A 20,850-nucleotide genomic window follows, 5' to 3' on the forward strand; every position below is an offset into this window, starting at 1 on the left:
ATAATAATAATAATAATAATAATAATAATAATAATAATAATAATAATAATAATAATAATAATAATAATTATAATAATAACTATTATCATCATCATCATCATCATCATTATCATTGTAAAACATCCATGAGTGAAACAATAAAATATAAACCACAGACAAAACATTTGGTGATTATTGTTGTACGATCCAGTCATAACAACCATAGCTGATAACCTCCATGGAAAATTAAGAAAATGTAAAATGATATAATGAAATATAAAATACCTCTCTTTCTCAGCTCAGTTTCTGGCCAAACCTAACATCTTTATCTTCTATCCAAATGGAGATCCAGAGGCCAGAAGTAGAAGGTTCAAGTTTTATGACCCATTTCATAGAACATCATTAACCATCATTAACCATATATAGACTTATGAGGCTTGGGTTTTCTATTGGTTCAATAAATTAATTTGTGAATATGCATCATTTAAAAAGATGTTTGACAAAGAACCACTATTCATATCAGTGGATAATTTGCTTTTGCTATAATGTATGTTCTTATATAGTAAGTAATAAAATACATACAGATCAATTAACATAGTGCTTTTGGAGACAATCTCAGGAGGTTATTCAGATCACTCATTTTACATTTTTTCCACTTTTTCCCATTTTTTCAAATTATTTGATATTCTGCAATATTAGATAAAATTTTACTTTCTAAAAAATAATTACATACATTAAACATATAAAGACAACCATGTGTTTTCTGCATGCAAAATGAACGATTTGTATAGGCTACACAACTAACTGTGACATAATGTCATTTTTAATAAACTGGGGCTGTTACTTAGTATAATTTTGAATGCACAGATATAATGGAATATTTTAGAGACATTGTGAATGTATAGAGTCTAAATATGTTTTTAAAAATAAATACTTACATTACAAAGCACACACTCTGGATATTAATGTGTAACATAAACATTTCTACAGGTAAATGACACACATTTGTGGTATTTCAGGTGTTCTGCAGTGCAGTGGAACCTGTCACTTGATAAAGTGTGAAAATGATCCTGCTTCGGAGCTTTAAATCTATACTGACAAATGGATTGAACGTATCAAACTGATAGGCTGTAGAAAAGAGACACAGAGAGATAGTCTGTTCTCAGCTGGTGCAACAGTGTGTTAATAACTGCAGCTGTAATCCTGATAAGAGGCTTTCTCAACACTGCTCAATTCAGCCTCTTGGAAATCAACTCAGACATGTTTCCATGAAAACAGTATAGTAATGGTCCATTCATGTGCAAGTTCAAGATACCAATAATTCAACAATGAAAAACATACACTTGAGAAAGATGCCAAGGTTGAATGTTTATTTCTTTGAATTCCATAGACAAGAACATGCCTCCTCTGAGAATAAATTTCCTTTAATGGTTTTCCACAAAGTATTCATAAATGTAATTATTTTTTGTATGTTTCACATCTTTGAATTACAGATATCTTACATGGGATAATTATTCATTATTTAGAAAACAGAATAAACACAATGCACTTCTTCTTCATGTTATCTTTATAATTATGGGTCCACATGTCAAGTTTAACCTCAATAATAATAATTACAACAAACCAGATTCAAATGTTCAGAATCTTAATCATATTGTAATTGGCTTTGAACATGTTGAATCAACACAAAAAAGCAGGTAGAGTCACTACAGCCAGAACCAAACTGACTGATCATATATGGCGTCAACACGTCTTTTGAGATGTTGTGATGAAAACACTGTGGCCTAGACCTTTGCAACTCTTATGATATCTTATATATGTGAATTAACCACAGGTCATCAGGTTCATTATTTAATGATGATTGAATTAACTTGCATTGTTAAACACTCTTCACCCTGTTCTAAGTTCATGACTCTAAACCAAGCATAAATAGAGCTCTGAACACAACATTATTTCTAATGTTGCTCTATTCTTATCTGATTTATTATTGATAAGTAGTTGCTGAAATATGTAAAAACCTTTGGGGCCCCTGAACATGCAAAAACCAATATCCTTGCTTGTTACTGGGGTTAAATGGGGGCAACAAAAAAGAAATAAAACAGATGTTGGCATTTTACAAACTCTGAACAGTTGAAAGGTCCAATATGTAACACTCAAGGGGATTAAGGGCAATCTAGGTGTATAAATAGAATAGAATATTCATAAATACTGTATGTTTTCATTTTTTATATGAAAATGAAAATTGCTTTTGTTGCAAGGCAACATTTTTGCCATGTTGAACCAGTGTGTTTCTATAGATGGTCTGAAAGGAGTCCTCTTCGTCTTATTCCTATTTTATGGTGGGTGGATTCAGCATTAAGGTGTATTACAATAAGCTACTATGACTGAAATTATAATTCCCATAACTAAAAAATGGAACAGACAAAAAATATTTTCATGCAGTTGTTTGAACATTTTAAAAAGACTGGAAATGTTGCCTCCAAAAAAGTTTAAACTCTTGATAGCAGAGGAAAAATTATTTATCAGTAAAAAGTAAATGTGAAAAAGGACTGCATGTGTGGCTCATTAAGGAAACTGAAACATTCAGTGAACATAAATTCTACATTACTATAGGAAAATGCCACAATGTACTGAATGCAGAGCTGCAGAAATGACAAAAGCCTTTGAGGTTACATGATCCAGACCAGCGGTTCGTGACATAAAAGATAAAGCCAGCTTCAGATTTTTCTCCAAATATGTTAGTCTGTCAGTTCCTCAATCAAAGGTTCAGGTTGCATGTTACTGTATAACACACCACAACTAATGGGCAAAACCATGACGACAAACGAATATAGTTTGTCAAATGACAACGGTTGTAGATGCTTTTTTTTTTTAAATGTAAAGTTCATTATATATTTTGCTGAAAATGTCATGTTTTCTAAAAAGTTTCTTCTTTTTGACATAATAACCTTTGAATTTACCAAGTTTTTATGAACATCTACATTGTCAGTAAATTAAATACAAAAAACTACCTGATATTCACTTCAAAAATGCAAGGAGAATATTGTAAAGTATGGCAATAAATCACTTGGAAATGATCAAATGTAGAGAAAAATTCATTCAACACAAAAATAGCTCTAAGTCTTTATGGGTTAATATTCATGTAATACCACTGGATGGAAAGTAACATCAGTTTGCACTGAATGTTCCCAATTGTCTAAAAATTTGCAATACGTATTTTGTGTAGGTGGGTTTCAGTTGGTTGTAACCTGCAATTTCACTACTAATTATTACACACAGACCTTTAAAAAGTCATAACAAAATTATTAAACAATATTATATTATGGAGACCAGCAGCATCACGGTAGGAAGACTGAGTGGTAGGATCCACTGATATTTAGAAAAGTAATGGCAACATTCTCCATCTGCACTGTTCTCTGTTGAGTGGTGTGTATAGTCATGGAGTGTGACCCTCACCCATGTGAGTCCTGAGGGATGAAGACCCTCATATGTGAAACGGGTAGTCCTGCAGGTAGTGAAGCAGCGGCTTTGGGAGTGGCAGCTGGTCAGGGCAGTTTGTGTGTCTGTTGATGGTGAGACGTGTAATGTGCTGCAAAGAAGGGAAGGCCTCAGGTTTGTGCAAAGGGAGCTTCAGCTTTAGAGGAACTCCACCGTCCTTAGCTGAGGACTGGGCAGGGTCAGGATTTGATTTGTGCTGAATACTGTCCTCGTTGGCTCTCTGGTCCGATGACCTGATATCAGAGTCTGTGTAGTGCTGAATGAGGCTGAGAACATCTGGGAAGGCTTGGAGATGAGAAGCTCCAGGGGAAATAGAGTCCAACCAGAAGGATCCTCTGCTGTACTCTATGCGAATGCTGGTGGGTCCAAAGCGGGTCTTCACAGACAGAGCCAGTATGTACTGAGGATGACTACTGTCCCGGACCAGGAACGTTCCTTCAGCTTTTGTCAGGAGAGCATCTCGAGCCTCGCCCGCTGAGATGGAACCCCAGTACCATCCTGTCAGATCAGAAATATGGATATTACATGAATGCAGCTCTGTTGAATACATCCATTGAAATGATTTGATCTTTTGGGATTAATTAGAAATTTCCTCCACATTACCACAGCTGATCTTAAACAAAGCAACTTTATTTGAATTGCAAAGTCATGCACATGGTATTCAAAGTGCTTTACAAAAATAAAAGACAAGTTAAAATATATGGACAAAAATGAATATAAAAAACAGTAAAATATAAAACTTTAAGCAGGATATTTAAAAATAAAATTGCTAAAATAAAAAGAAATGAGTGCAGATAAAACCATGTGAGTTGGCATGTCCAGAGCAAAAAAGAGATGTTTTCAGCTTGGATTTAAACATTGTGAGAGTTGGAGCTTGTCTAATATAAATTTGTCTAAAGATTTTGACTGATATAATTTGAATCATGAATTACATCCGTTGATGGCGTACCTGAGGTCTGCAGATACTGGAAGTTGGTGGTGATGCAGCAGAGGTCCTGTGCTGGGTCCCAGGGTGGAGGAGAAGGATGTGGGTGACAGGAAGCTCCTCGCTCTTCATGATGGAAAACGGTTACTGCTCGTGCAACCATTTCTGATCAACAACAGCCCTGCCAAGACAATATTCAGGAAATAATAATAATAATAATAATAATAATAATAATAATAATAATAATAAATAATAAATAATAATAACATTAATAATAATAATAATAATAATAATAATAATAATAATAATAAATAATAATAACATTAATAATAATAATAATAATAATAATAATAATAATAATAATAATAATTATTATTATTATTATTATTATTATAACAATTATTATTATTAGTTAATCTCTCAACAGTGTATCATTGTTAATGGTTTAGTATTAACAACATATTATTATATTATGATTATAATTATACTATATAGGCTACATAATATACACGTACAATACATATTATTACGCATTTAAAATCCATGTGAGGAATCAAGTCAAAACCTTTGAGCAGATAATTTATGATCTTTAGGTCACTGCGCCTCAAATTTTATGCATAGCCTATATTTGGGAACAAAATTTTTTATTTCAGATGTCATTTTAAACACGCGCAAAAAGAAACACGATACTAGCCTATATTTAATCAGGAAAAAAATAACATAACAAAACTCATATGAGGCTTCTGACAAGTAAGGAATTATAAAAATTAATGGTAAGAGGCAGAAAGGAAAGAGAAATTCAGGAATTAAATAAGGAATTAAAGTCAACTATTGAAAACAAAATGTAAAAAATGGTCTATTACTAATTCATATCAGCCTATTTCTACTATCGGGCTGTTAGAAATAGTCTCACCTTAGATCCAGAAAAATCATATGGAATACGTCCGGTTTATTTTCCAGCTGGAGAAGAAGTGCAGACGGAAAACCTGGGGGTCTCGCAGTAAATAATTAATTCTCAAATGCTGAATAGTGTCGAATAAAAGCAAAAAAGCCTATCCGTTGTCATGACAAAGTGATGAAAATGAGGCAGAATTTCCAGTTCATGCACAAGTCTAGTTGTGTTCAGTAAAATGTGTCGGAGGAGCGGAGCTGCTGCTCTTTATTCAGTAAACTGGTGCACAGAAACAGCTCTAGTTTGACTGACGGATATTCCGGGAATCTGTTTCCAAGAAAGGTTTTATGTTTCAGCGCCCGCACTGACAGACAGTCTGCTGCCAGAGGCTTCACTGGAGTCTGTCAAAACACACACAACACACACACACAACCGACACACGACACCTTTCGGGACTTTCACAATAAAATAGGATGCGGTACCTGCAAAGGACAATGAATTCACATGAGGCAATTTCTTTTTATTATCATCTCAAGTCTGTTTTGAATGTTTGCAAATCAGTGATCTGTGCAGAAGTTTACAAAGTTATATTAATTATTTATATTTCCTATTTACATCAGCACAAAAATTATTACACTATTTACATCTGCACTGTATATTTTCAAACTATTTATTTTTAATCTATCTTGTTCTATTATTGTATCTTTAAATATCTTATCTATTTACTCTTGGTTGTTATATATTTTGCATTTTATGGAAAGCAAAGCAAGAATTTCACTGTGAATATGACAATAAATGCTTTGAATCTTGAATCTTTGAAACTCCTGTTGCCACTTAAATTTATTAAAGACTTGCTGCAATTCAGCCTAAAATGGTGCAAATAAATATCCTGCGGTTCCTTTGTTAGCCACAGTTGCACAAAACACTGCACTATAACTGTCTATAAGGGGATACTGTGTCTATATGTATATGGAGGTTAAATGTATATTGTTTCTTATTTTCTGATTTTACTTGCCTTACTTTTGTTTAAATCTTGTATTTATAAAGAGACAACAACTGGCTAAGAATTCCTTGTATGTGTTTATGTACTTGGTGAACAAAGATGATTCTGATTCTGATGATTGTGAAAAAATAGACATCAAGATTTTGAAATTTTTACTTTTATTGGATAAAATGACCGGCAAAAAGGAGAATATTTTTACATCTTAACATGTACAAACTTAAGAGACAGATTTCAGTGTTTTGTTTTTGTTTTTTCTTTTTTGGTTAAACTCGGTTATTCTTCTTTGTGTAACTCGCTCATCTCTTATTGTGAAGGACAACATAAAAGCTTCCTGTTGTGTTTGTGTTGCCTTATGGTGTCTTGTTGCTTCTGCCCGCAATCGTGTATTTGATGCTGCATTCACGACCGAGGGAAAAATCAACTTTTAACTTACATTGCTTAGTGGTTAATGTACCATTTATTAAAGGCGTATTGTATAAACCTTGCAGCTTTATGAGTTCGTTTTACTTGAGATTTACCAGGACATTTTCCTAAAAAATATCAATAGGCCCACATTATTTGAGTTGATTTAGGTTAATGTTACTAAATTAAATTAAATGATAATACTTAGCTACTTAAATCTAACACTCTCTTCAGTTACCTCAGCATGACTTAAACTGAAGTGGCTTATTTAGTCAGTAACTCAAAAAAAAAAAAAAAAAAAAAAAAAAAAAAAAAAAAAAAAAAGAAAAGAAAAAGTAGTGGGTTGATTTTGTTTTCCTTGAAATTTACTGAGTTGTGTCATACCACAAGTCAGAAAAGTTCATCCCCAACGTAGCCCACAGTTGTCATGCACATGGATAATGACCACTTGAAAGCCTTCATTTGTCTCTGAACTGGGTTTCCAAGAAAAACGATCACATCACCCATTTTTCCTGTGTGATATGAAAGCAGCACAGCACTCAGCTGAAGGCTTCCTAGTAGAGGGCTTTCCTGGAAAACACACACAACAAATTGACCTCTACTACTGAGCCGTGATCCCTGCTGCTCCCTGCTGCACGACTACAGGATATCACAAATAATGAAAATAAATTAAAAAAAAATAAAAAAAAAATGAGGACACAGACACATGAAAATAAAGAAAATATTTTATTGTAGGTCAATGTAAAACAACTTTGTTTAGCTGTGTGTGGGCCAACTGACTGCAGATGGTAAAAGTATATGTATGATGTTGGGCAATTTACATGTGGTGACAAGTGAAACACTGGCCTGTACCAAGGCAACATGAAGGATAATCCATCCTAAAACAATGATCCAACTATCTTGATTAGATCAGACAATGTTAGTAATCAAAAAGTGAGTGGGGGGAAGAGGCAGGAGAAATGAATGCAGATGGGAAAAATTTGCCTTCATGTTGGACAGTTATTGGCAAAAGTAAATAAAATAAAAATACCATGACATGTTCAGTTTTTCTTTTTTATTGGTGCTGCCATAAATATGTTTATAGTTGTTGCATTTCTCACTGTATCTGACAGATTTTTTTTTTTTTTTTATTGCATACTGAAGCGGTGTGATATATGATGGTGTGATGTAGGACTCCAAGTGTTTTATGGCTGCACCATTCCATCACATGAAAATGTTTCGATGTCTTGTGCATTAGTTTGAACAGAGTTTGGCAGCACATTAGGAGCTTGTGACATACTGGTAAGTCATTCAGGTCTGCAAAATGGTGCATATACTTCAAAGTATTGACACTTAATAATGAATTAAACATGTTTTCATATACAATGAAATGTAGTTTTTTTTCTATGAACCAAAACCTGTGTCCATGCTGTAAGAGAAGCTCACTGATTGAAATCAAAGTTTCAGATTTGCTTTGATGAAGCAGCCATTAAAGTGAAACAGTAATAATTTGGATTCTTTTACAAAAATTGTTCACAAGAAAATATTTATAAACTCTGTTTCACGGTGGATGTATTTTTATTCGTTTTCACTGTGATGTGTATGTCCTCAAAAAAAAAAAAAAAAAAGAAAGAAAAGAAAAATGTGTTAAAGTTGAACTGTGAGATAATAAGTTAATTTAAGATAATGTTTTGGTATGTGTGTGCATGTTGTGTTGAAGTGTGTGCATGATGTTTAACTTTCTTCCCCATTCTCCCCTGCTCCCTTGATGAGGCGTTTGTTGCCCCTCTTCCCTCCAGGTCCTCGAGGCTTAGAAAAGGCCTGCTTTAAGGTGTGCTCCATCGGATGGACCTCTTCATACAGAAACTCTTCTGTGAGGCCGTCGCCACTATCGATCTCCATCTATTGGCACAAAGAATAGCCTGTATTAGCTACTTTTTTCAATATCATCATGCATAGTCACCCTTATTAAGTTTATGGTAAAAATACAGTGGCTGTTTTTGGGTGATTTGTACCTTTTTGGTGACCTCCAGCTGGTAGTCTCTCTCCACCTCATCCAGTAGTCTGTTCTTACAGCTGGAGTACAACATCCTCTCTTTGATACTGCAGGTGTACCCAGGCATTGAATATATAAACACTGAAAAAAAATAAATAGATAAAAAATAAGGTAAAAGTTAACTTACTTCGTTATCCCTGGGGGGAAATTTAACCTCAGCATTTTATGCATCTCAATACACAACATGTAGCATTAGCATGTAGCATATTAATGAACTGCCAGTGTAGATAATGTGGACCAACTCCAGATCTTCATCAGTTCCTTGGTCAATGGCACTGACAGGAGAATTAACCTATACATACAAATAGTTATCAATGCAGATGTAACTCTACTGTAACAGGTAATAAAAACTGTAAACATCAAGTTAACTCAATGTAACAAATAAAAGTATTCTGATGTGTTTTGATGGTGATGAAGAATAATGTCTTCCACATTAGTTCAAAATCCCATTAAGGTGTTCATTTGGGTTGAGATATGAGCTATATTTCACAAACATAAATATAAATACATGAAGTGAATAAAAAAGTAAATGAATGGTTGTGTCCTATGTCTAACAGACAAACAGTATTGACATATGAAAATAAAAAACACCATTTTGCACTGCAAACAGTGTTCATGAATTGCACATTTAAGATGAGTTTAACAAAAGGTGGTGGTTTAAAAGTACAGAGAAGTAGAAGTAATTATATTTATAGTATGGACATCACTTTCCAAGAATGACTAACAAACCCTTGAACTGCGTTTTAAAAGGAAAATCTTTCTTTTCCAGAGGTTTCTGGGTTCACAAGGTTTAATTGAATCTAAGTCAATTATAGCTCTCAGACTCTTACAAACAACAAAAAGCAATAGGTTTATTATGTCATTGAAAAAATTGGTGTTGTGTTGGCTAATGTCTGTCATTATTCATTTTTACATTATGACTGTTTAAATACATCTTATTAGAATGTATTTGTTCCCCATAATACTGATTCATGATTTCTAAAAATTCCCATTATCTTTAAATTTCTAAAATTTGTCCATTATTTATTTTTAATCTTTTTATTTATTACATGCTCTCCAATACAATGTTGTACTTGTTGGTTTCTGATATTTTTGTTTACTCAGACTAAATTTCCAAGAATGATATTGTTGCTGTTGCTCCGAAAGAGAACAGCGGGGCATTTTCTGAATAAGTCTCTTTTTGTATTTGAACAATGACATGTGGTGACTGTGAGGCTGCAGCATATGATTCACATTTTTATAGTCATTAAACCATTCTGTGAGCCCTTGTGCCCTGTGGAGGGGGACATTATCATCCCCAAGGAGACCACTCCCATCAGGGGTATGTCTCATTGGTTGTAAATGTATTAATACTTGCCGTAAATGCGGTAAATGCCTATTAAAATTACTCTGCAGCTGCTGTTTTGAATCCAAACTCTTAATAAGTATTGTATAGTCAGTGGTGGAATGTAAGTCACCTGACCACTGCTTTATGCTGCTTCTCCACCACATCTTAGAGGTAAATATTATAAGTATTAATTTATTTTACATATTGTCTGATCCTCCTGATCAGTATTTGTGATGAACTGGGGTCATTTTACTATAATCATATTTTACCAATAATAGTTACATACTTGCTGATGCCGATTTTTTATTCACGAAGGAGTAGTTCCACAGAGTAGCGTTACTGCTTTCACATAATTATGAGAAATAAATCTTTAATTTGTTTTCCTTTTTATTAATTTAAGAGCAAAAACATTAATTTAGATTTACTGGATGAATGGTTTGGAAAATTTCCCCTGGTTACCAGTATCCAGGATGTTAATGTATGTGGTCAAGCAACAATACAGCTGTGCAGACTTTAGTGTGCTATCAAGCCTCTCATCTAATTCTTAGCAAAAAGCCAATTTCCTCAAAATATGCAACTATTCTGTTTAGCTCAGGGCTGGCATCTCCTACTGAGTCACTTGATAATGTTATGAAACTGTGGGGGATTCCCAGTAAGTGAACTGTGTCTGACTCCACTCTACTTAGCAAACTGATGATAAATTTGATATTTCTGGGTAATTCAGATCAATCAGATAAATAATAACCCCATGATAGTTTCCGTGTTGTGGTGCACACACACCTACAGTGAGACTGTACTGACCCAGTGCCTCCTGCAGCTGGCCTTGGTGGGAATGTTTGAAGATGAAGAAGTGGTATCTGGGAGAATCTGTAGGAATTCTGTAGGGAAGTTCATGAGTCTCTGTGGGTTTGGTGTGAACCAGTTCAATGGTCTCTTTCTCTACATCCAGCCTCTGCATCACAACAACAACACAACACGCCAAGTTCAAGTCAGAGGTCACCCAGTATACTGTATGTAGCTGACAAACATCACACTTAATTTGACCAATTTTGACATCTGCCAGCAGTAAAAGCACCCTAATTGACAGCTTTTTGTTTGTTTGTTTTTTTTTCATTCTAAAAATTAATTGCCTTTAATAAAGTGTCCAAGAAAGTAAAAAAAGGAAAATATTTTTCATAAATATGTACAGTTTTGCATAGGTTTCATAATTGTTTGTATATTGATGTGATTCTGGGTAAAATTTGACCTAATCTGAAATGGATCTTAAGTTTAATTTTTAATAATAAAATAAGAAGAAGAAAAAAGAAGTTCCCAAGTCTCCCAAGGTAAAAGGGGACATGATAATGTGTGATAATAGATTTTTCCATGTAGGAGTTGTGGAAAAGTTACAAAACACACTCTCCCTGTTTCCTGAAACTCTGATTAACCACTCATTTATTAATGTCAGATAGGGTGCTTATATATTTTAAATAAGTCTATGGTTCAAACATTGTTATACACAGTTGTTTTAGGGGTCAAATGTGAAGTTGACAATACACTGAAGGTATGAGTAGTATGAAAGGGTTAAAATAAAGCCCTCAGTATGCTGTCTTTAGTAATGAGGCTTTTCTGTCAGGGCTCACCAGCTGTATGTAGTTGATCCGCTTCTGCTTCAGTTGCTGCAGAGCTCGTTTGGCCTCTTCTTGTAACGGGAATGCAAGACCCTGAAGAGTCTGAGCCCTCTTATCCAAGCCAAACTCCATTGTAACCTGCAGAACCAATAAAATGCAGACAATTCTGTGTGAATATCCGGTGGTGGTTAAGTACTTTTTTACTTGAGTAGTCTCATTTTGTCCAGCTGCATATGCTTCTGCTCCTCTACATCCTGAGGCAAATATTGCACTTTTCCCCCGCTAGATCTTTTTCATGTCCAGTGAAAACCACAAATGTGTACAAGCAAATGTACTGATTTTGAATACTTGGAATAAACTGAAGGATCAATTGTTTCTTTATGGGTTGAGAAAAAATTATCCTCCTATATGAACTAAACAAACTAAATAAGCTCATGAAATGCTGAATTTTTAGAGATGCATGGTTCTAACAGGACAGTGACAGCACAAACATGACAATGTTACATGGTCTGATGCATTATTGTAGATTAAATTACACAGCAGTTGATGAAGTAGTTCAAATGAGGTAAACCTCAATGCAACATACATATTAATAAAGCAGTACCAATGTAAAACAATCACTTAAACACTGACAGGGACCATTTTACTCCACAAGGACTGCTACTTTTCATCTTTTAACTACATTATACCGATACTTTATGCCTTCTTACATTTCAGTAAATAATCTGAAGATTTGGACCACCGTGGATATTTTCAATCAAATAAAATAACATAACTGCCTGAATAAAAACTTTAAAAAGCACAGTAACTGACCCTCGCTCGTGCTGTTGGAGTCCCGATTCTTCTACGTTCATCCTGAGGACACATATTAATCATGTTTCATACTCATACACAAAAACAAAAACATTCTCTGAGAACATGTTATTGAGAATGAAATGAACATACCCAGACAACCTTATCCTGCAAAGGATAAGAACAAACAAGTGCATATAAACACATGAAACACATCCCTGTAGCTGTAATATTATGACACTGTAGTTTCTTTGTGCTGTACCTCTGTGACTTTAATTCGTTGTAATTCCTGCTCTGCTGATGTTAGAGGAGCTGGGGCAGAGTGGGACGACACATGCCGTAAGTATCCCTGGAAGCACAGGTCATCCTGCAGACAAACACAGGAACAATTATTGACCAGGTTTACAGGTTCACCATCAAGTTTCATAGGACGAAACAAACCTCAACTGTGCCGAACACTTCATCTTTGATGTGACCGCCTCCAAACTCTTTCTTCAGGGTGGCACGCGTTGCTGCATATACCATCTTCTGCCTCACCTGGAAGAGACAAGGAGAAGGGCAAATAATATTATGAACAATGAATATGAGTATTATTGTTTTGGAATTTATCATTATTTGTTAGTAGACTTTATGTTTACCAGAATTAGTTGAAGTTTTTGGTGTTGTGTCGAATCTGAGCCTGATTATACAGTATGTCATTTTGAAAATAACTGATTGATTTTTCTTGGACACTATGGTCATTTTCACTTTGGTTTATTTGCTTTAACCTCCTAAGAGGTTACCACAAAGGACATTCCATAAAAATTTTAAAAACTGCATCTGAAAAAACTGTTGCATCATGATGTTTCCAATAGAGGCACTTACTTAATAAAAAACTAAAAAAGCTTGTACTTTGCTGACATTTCCTGGGTCTCAGGAGGTTAAAATGTGCATTTAGACCCCATAGAATCTGAGTAATGAAAAAGACCAATCACCAAACTAAAGGCAGTGGCATGGAGAATGCTAGTTATTAAATATCTGACCAACGATGGTGTGACATTGAAGGTAAATTATATATCTTCATGTTCCTGAAGCTGTTTTTGTATTTCTGTTTAGGATAAATCAGAGGCTCCCACATGCTTTTTTAAATGAATTATTTCCTTGTTACATTTTCTTTTAGTGTATTTTATCAGTTCTGTTATTTTTCCTTAGTTCTTTCCTACCTATTTATGTGTGTATGTAGTATAATCATTATTTACTGTATTATTTGTTTTTAATCTATTCTGTTTTTTTGATTGCTATATACAAATATTCAGCTAAAATACTTCATTTGATTTACTATTTTAAATAACTTATAGTGATGCAGCTAATTAGTTTACCTCAAGTAATCTGTGCAAAAAACTTTAAAAATGAAATATTTCTATTACACTTATAAAGGTTTCTTGCACATAAAAAAAGTAATTTGTTACAAAAGTTGAAACTAAATGGATGACATGCAGATGTGCAAGATAAATGTAGTTTTTTTCCACTCCAACTTGCTTATAATTGTTTTTTTTAAACATATTTTTTTCAGTGTCCTGGATATCTGAAGGTTCAATCAATAAAACTTATTGTTCAGCATCTTTTATACAGGTTAATGCTATGACACATGATTGATAGGGCAGTAGGACAGACTGCACCATAAAAGAATGAGACAGAAAAAGACTAAAAAAATTAATAAATATGGAAAAATAATATAAAATAGACTACATCATGAAAACAAATTGAGCAAAACCAGCATAAAATAGAACAGAACAAGATATATGCATTTAAAAAAAAAACAAACAAAAAAATTACAATAAGATCAAATAAAAATAGAGTTTGTGAAGTAGACGTACTGGTGACTGGTCAGGTGACCAGGCAATGAAGATCCACTCATATCCCTGTGCATTCTGGGAGTCCAGACGGTAGAGGATGTAACACGGCTCCTGAGGTGTGAGCAGTGGAAGCAGGAACTGGTCATAGTCCTTGTCCCAGCTCTGTGTCGGCTCTCTGCATGAATCTAGCACCAACTCCTCTGCAGTACGAGACATTTGTGAGAAAAACTCATGTGAGGATTAGATTCTAAAACATTTGAATACAACAAACACACTCTGTGTTTACCGTTTCTGATGATGATCTTCATTATTCTGATGGCACCTCCCCTCGCTCGGGCCAGAAACTCTTTCAGCTCAGGTGTTGCTAAAGTAACCAGATATAAGGCAGACAAGTCAAAACTGAAGATGGGGGGTTGAAAGCAAGTGAGACAGAGTTGGGTAAGTAAGAACCTGAGCCTCCACTTCAGGGAGAAAATTTGATCCACTGCCAGATAGTCACGCTATTACCTCAACAAACTCACACAGGGAGCAAGTAGACAAAACAAGAAACACAGACTAAAGTGAGTTGGAGTAATTAAACACTTCGTTGTTTTACAGATTTCACATCCACACCAGGTGTATTAGCACTGAAAACTAGATATAGGAATTTACTGTACTGTCTTCTTCTCTCTCACCATGGTTACCAAACACAGCGGTCTCATAAATGATGTAAGATCAGGTGAGAAAGGTGAGAGAGGTATGCTTCCGCCAGCCTGTCCCCCTACGCTCCAATTACCAAATGCCATAACACACACACACATAATCTTATACATTACTCTTAAACTGGCTCGTAAAGGTCTGGAGACAGTAATTAATTGAAGAGACACGTTTTAACTGTCCTGTGTATGCTTACATTATTACAGATGTTTTCCCTCACAGGTTATATACATTTGTATCACATTTACAATAAGGAACAGTTTAAGATGAAACAGAAAATGATGTAAAACAAAAACTAAGAGGATCCCACCCTTAAGATGAGGATGTATTATTAGAGACTGAAAATAGACACTGAAAGTTAGTAAGAAAATAGCAAAGACTGGCAAACACTACAAATATGTACCAACTACCATAAACCTGCCTTTAAGAAAGTTTCTAAAGTGTCTCATTATAAATAAACTTACCGTTAATTCCAGTTTGGTGTGACATCTTTTGGCAGTCAGTTTCACCTTTTTACACTCCTCTCATACAAGGACCAGGTCTGGGTCTCTGTGTCCTCGCTCTTCTTGCTCAGCAGGTAGGCTGCCTCTCCTCTGGTGGCAGACAGATGGACCCACGCACACCTGTGACATAAATGCCTCGAGGGTGACTTAGGAGATTCCTAACACTTGAAATATAATCTGCGGAACTGTGGCTGATGAGTAATAACGTGCCTGTCAGTGGATATGCCACCCTAACCACTGATCTAAAACTCTTTGCGTATCGATGACCACAACTTTAAAAGTCTCGGCGGGGGAGCGTCTCCCTGGTCACATACTGTACTGTGTGCACACTGAGGGGCCGGGCGAGCTGTGTAGAAATCCGCCACTCATGACATCAGTGGTCAGTGTTTTCACATGTTGTCACTGTGCCACATGTCATGACATTTTATCACTCATTCATATAGAGCTCAGCTTAAGCAGATGCAACCGCATGATCTCAAATTCCAGCCACCTGGTCAGAGAAATGTGACACCAAGCCAGAAACTGACCGCTACTTTTCAACACTGTTCCCCGGACCAAGAATGGGGGGTTTCAGGTATTTATGATCAAGACATTTAGTGAATATTTGCTGGCAGTGTTATGTTTAAAACAGACAGATGAGATTGGAACTGGTAGATGAGGAAACACCTGAAACAAAGAGTCTGCGAGGGTTTTCATAGCAAGAAAATGCAAAATAAGGAGCTTCAAACATCTTATGAGCACACTTGAAGGTTTGATTCATAAATCCATTAGTGGTTACTTATGAAAAAACACAAATGAAGCCAGACAGGACAGTTGACAACAGCATAAGGAAGGGACTGATTCTGACCAAGGGAGAAATGTACTAATATTAACACCAACTGAATAACAAATACTTAAACTACCACGCCTTATTCCTCTGACACGTCTTTGTTGGACTCACACACACATGCGGAGGTGGGTGAGAGAAAGATAAGTGTGTACCTGTGAGGTTACCTGTGATGGGCTCATCCATTATTTACTCAGTGGTGAGTACACAACCCAAGCATTTATACATTATTCAGCAGACCCCCCTCCCCCCTGCTTCAGGAAGACACACTTAATGTGCAGCAAAAAAATAAATAAATAAAAAAACAGAAAAACACCCATTCATCAAACCCATTAAAGCTTCCTGTTCACAGATTGTCTTACTGAAAGGGTTTACTTCTGTTAAGGGATTTCATGCATGTGTAATCCTGTTGTTGTGCCATTTTAATCATCCACTTACTAAAAGATATCAGTGTAAAGTATTATTTTTGGCATTTTTGAATGTCAAAGTACGTACACATTGTCACTGACTGAAAACATTTAGGTAGAACCGCCCTATATGTTTGATCTGATACATTTTATTCTTTTATTCTTCTATTTATTCTCACCTGTGGATACACTTTACCCTCTCATAGTTCTGTTGTAATTATGTAACAGACTGGAGAACACCAATTCCAGGTTATAACAAGTGGTGCCAGGCACAACAAGCCCTGCCCCTAGTACATATTTCACCCGTTATAAGTAAATGGGAAGATTTTTTAAAAAATTAATAAAAAATGGAACTTTGACCTTCTTTTCCCAAAATGTTCATCTATTTTAGGTCACTGACAATCACAATCTATAAACCCAATTTAGTATGAATTTTTCTGCTGAAGTGTAAACAAACAAAGAAACAAGCAAACCGAACCAAAAACAATACCCCTTGCCTGCCCCTTGGGAAGGGGTGGGGTGATAATAATTTTATCCAGTGAACCTGGGATAAATAGGAGTGATTACCCTGAAAATTCTACAAAACCAGCAAACAATCTTTAAAGAATAAACAATACAGTTACATCACAAGATAATAACACAGGAATAGTCAGGCTAAAAATAATAATTAACGTCTTCAGGAATCAGAATCTCAAGGTATAGGTAGTAATTTTAAAGACTCTTTCAAGATAATTGTTGATGAATTTGTGTTAGGCAAATGATCTTTTTTCTAATTTAAGCCTTGCAGGTAAAAGAAGTAAAAGCAAATTTGTCATATGCAGTAACAGGTTTTATCTTTATTTATCTTTTGTATTATATGCTATGCTACTGTATGTTTGAGAAAAAAATGTTATGCATGACATGTAATTATAATAAATAAAGTAATAAATAAAGGTTTTGGTATTCACTCTTATTTCAGTACACCATTGATAAAAATGATAACAATTTGTTGTTTAATATTGGGCAATTTACAGAGATATAAACTAAATCTCGCTGCACTGAACTACTTGTGTTTTGTAATGACAGTAAACCCTTTTGTATTGTATTGTATTGTATTGTATTGTATTGTATTGTATTGTATTGTATTCTATTCTATTCTATTCTATTCTATTCTATTCTATTCTATTCTATTCTATTCTATGTCAGACATTACATGTTCATATTTGAAATAGGTTCTATCAGATTATTATGAACACCCTCAGAAAACCAAGAGCACAATGATGAGGATGATGACATCCTGGTGTCTTTTCCAGGGGGAGGGCACCCCATACATCTCAACACTGGACCAGCTTCCCTCACCCAAAAATCTGAGAGCCTTGCTGAAGCCTATCTAAAAAGCAGAGGACCTCAAACATTCGCTGAGTTCACAGAGTTCTTCAGCAACAGATCAGAAAACCAATGGATGGAGAGAGAAAGTCTCAGTCAGAACTATTCATGTCTGAACTCAGCTCTCAGAACCAGCTGAGAAAAAATGATGAAGACAAGCAGGACATGAACCTGGTCCTCCTGAAGCTGAAAATGACTGAAAAGCACAACTGTTCAAAAGAGTAAAAGCTGAATGAGGCTGTTGAGCTGGAGTGAGTTAAATCTAAGAAGAGCTGCTGTTTTTTTTGTTATGCATAAACAGAAAGAGGAGGTAGAAAAATTGGATTTATATCTGTGCAGACACAAAGCTAATGATCACATACTCTGACAGAAACAGTATATGAGGAACTGCACAAAGAGAGGGATGCTCAGAGCTGAGAAACAGCTGAGACTAAAGGCAGAAAAAAGTGTTTGATAACATAAGTCAGCCTGACAAAGACACTGCACTGTTTCAGGATTTAGAGTTGGAGTGGGCAGAATCCCAGAGGAAAGATGTCTAGCTGAGGATAAAGAAACCTTTGCACAAAGAGAAGGAGGAGGCAGGGTCAGAAGAATGGCAACAAATGATGAGGCATCTGAAATCAGAAATGGCCCCAGTGAAGTAGGAAAACCCTCTCTCCAGCAGCTACTATGAAAATTTGAGCTGCCAGTGAGGCTCTTCTGGAAGAATCAACTACAAGAATGAAATGCTTGCGGCTGGAGATGGCTGACATGGACCTGGAGCTCAGATTAGATAAATGGAACTGCAGTCAGGATGAAAGAACTGATATATGAAAAAGTGAAACGTGTGGTAGCTGAACCTCCAGCTAATTAAATTGAAGAAACCCTATTCAGCTCTCCTCCAGGCCACTGATGAGGTAAAGCAGAGTTGGAGAGGGAGAACGAATGGACTCAGAGCAGTCTGATGAAGAGGAGGCAGAAGACAACAAGATGAAGACGTGGCTCTTCCACTGATCTCCTTAACCCCACGACCCGATAACCCCTTTACGGCCTGCTCAACTCTGCCCTCTGATCAGGGAACAGGACAGGCTGTGCTTCTAACCCCTGTAACCCTCTAAACACATTAACCCCTTAACCCCTGCCTATAATTGAAACCCTTCCCACTTTGCCATTTTTACATTTACCTTCCCATGGTTTACTCCTGTGGTCTCCAGATATTCTTTTTGGGAGTTTGTCCTTGTCTTTTTACTGAGCTTGGGCTGGTTGCTTTCAATATAAACAGTATATATATATATATTTAAAAAAAAAAAAAAAAAAAAAAATACTGTTGTGTGTTCAGTGAGATTGCTGGGGAAGAAATATACTTCAATATACTTCAATTGGAGGATGTGATTTCAGTTGCTTTTCAAATATGTTTTAGTATTGCTTTGTTTATAAATTGTGATTTTTTTTTTTTTAATCGACCACTGGAAGTATAGCAGCTGCTTTACTGCAGCTAAAAGTGGCTCCAAATAATACAAAATAAACAAACAGATCATAATAATTTACTAATTTTTTAGTACTGTTAGAGGGCAGCATACAATCAGGATCTGCTTGTGGAGAAACAGCAAACCTTGCCACAAATTCATATTTATTGACTCTTTTTACAACAGCAACACTTAAAAATCCCTTCCTTTTCACATTGTACACAGTGGACTTCAGGTTTAATTCTGAGTCCTGTCACATCTAAAAATGCACTGAAAACACAGCTGCTGTGGTGTGTGTCATGAATGGACAGGAAGGAGAGTACAGGGACCTGATCTGAAAACCAACCTCCTCCTGAACACCTCCAAGACCAAAGAAATGATGGTGGATTTCTGAAAGTCTAAACTGACTTTAGCCAAACTGGTGAAAAAAGTAGATTCAGTGTTTGGAAAGAAGCTGGACTGTGGTGGAGAGATATACACTGAATATTTTGGAGAGCATCTTAGACAATCCAGATCATCCTCCTCATTTTATTCTGACGAACCAGAAAAGCAGCTGCGGTGGACGACTAACCTCATTAAAAAGACTGAGAAATATAGAAGATCCTTCATCCCCACCACCATCAGACTCTAAAATGACTTAGCCTGAGGACTGATAGACTGATGGTTGCTTGGTTATTAATTTGGTTCTTGTTTGTTTTTCTTAAGCTGATGACAGTAAATGGGGATCATGAAGTTCATTTGTATTTGTAAAGAAACATCATATAGGAAACAACATATTTTTGACTTGGATTTCTTTTTAACCCATAAAGACCCAGTGCTACTTTTGCGGTAGTTCCCAAATGATTTTCTCTATATTTCACATTTCTTAAGTGATTTGTCACCATTTATTATGAAATAATCCTCTGTATTTTACATTTTTTCAAGTGAAAATCAGGTATTTTCCAATATTTAATTCACTGTTCATATAGATGTTCATAAAAGTTGAAATTAAACTTGAGGCTTCTTATACCAAAAACAGTGAAAACTGAAGAAAAAGTGACTTGTTCAATAAAATATATCATTAACTGAACATAAAACAAGTGTCTACAGCTGCTGTTATTAAGCAAACTCCATGGGTTTTACTGGTGAATCAATGTTGTAGAAGATGACGATGTTTCCACATTCACCACAGAGCCTTTGAACGTCCAGATGGGTCATATCTGATGGTCATGAAAAGATGACAAACTGCATTTTACACTAATTATTTACATGTATTGATAGGATTAATGGATTAACAGGTATTATACATTTTAGATCAGTAGATGTTTTTT

The 20,850-nt window shown here is 35.4% G+C and overlaps 2 protein-coding genes across 3 annotated transcripts; both read right to left on the bottom strand.

Moving 5' to 3' along the window:
- Positions 1–1,387: 1,387 nt before the first annotated feature.
- cishb (cytokine inducible SH2-containing protein b) lies at positions 1,388–5,685 on the bottom strand. Of its 2 annotated transcripts, none has more exons than XM_030133380.1 (3): positions 5,316–5,685; positions 4,427–4,586; positions 1,388–3,975 (listed from the first exon to the last, which is right to left on the bottom strand). In XM_030133380.1, the coding sequence occupies exons 2-3, from the start codon at positions 4,563–4,565 to the stop codon at positions 3,464–3,466; spliced, it is 651 nt and encodes a 216-aa protein (XP_029989240.1). In that variant the 5' UTR covers positions 4,566–4,586; positions 5,316–5,685; the 3' UTR covers positions 1,388–3,463. The 2 variants fall into 2 exon arrangements, with proteins under 2 accessions (XP_029989240.1, XP_029989239.1); XM_030133379.1 differs by having other exon boundaries at positions 4,427–4,583; positions 5,316–5,684.
- A 2,667-nt stretch (positions 5,686–8,352) lies between these two features.
- On the bottom strand, positions 8,353–15,636 carry twf2b (twinfilin actin-binding protein 2b). The gene is made up of 11 exons (XM_030133370.1): positions 15,459–15,636; positions 14,585–14,662; positions 14,320–14,498; positions 12,905–13,000; positions 12,726–12,830; positions 12,617–12,631; positions 12,485–12,526; positions 11,684–11,809; positions 10,863–11,013; positions 8,694–8,815; positions 8,353–8,580 (listed from the first exon to the last, which is right to left on the bottom strand). Exons 1-11 carry the CDS (start codon positions 15,481–15,483, stop codon positions 8,413–8,415), a joined length of 1,107 nt encoding a protein of 368 aa, XP_029989230.1. The 5' UTR covers positions 15,484–15,636; the 3' UTR covers positions 8,353–8,412.
- Between the last annotated feature and the right edge of the window lie 5,214 nt (positions 15,637–20,850).

Source organism: Sphaeramia orbicularis, chromosome 5, assembly GCF_902148855.1.
Source record: "Sphaeramia orbicularis chromosome 5, fSphaOr1.1, whole genome shotgun sequence".
NCBI classification, from domain to species: Eukaryota; Metazoa; Chordata; class Actinopteri; order Kurtiformes; family Apogonidae; genus Sphaeramia; species Sphaeramia orbicularis.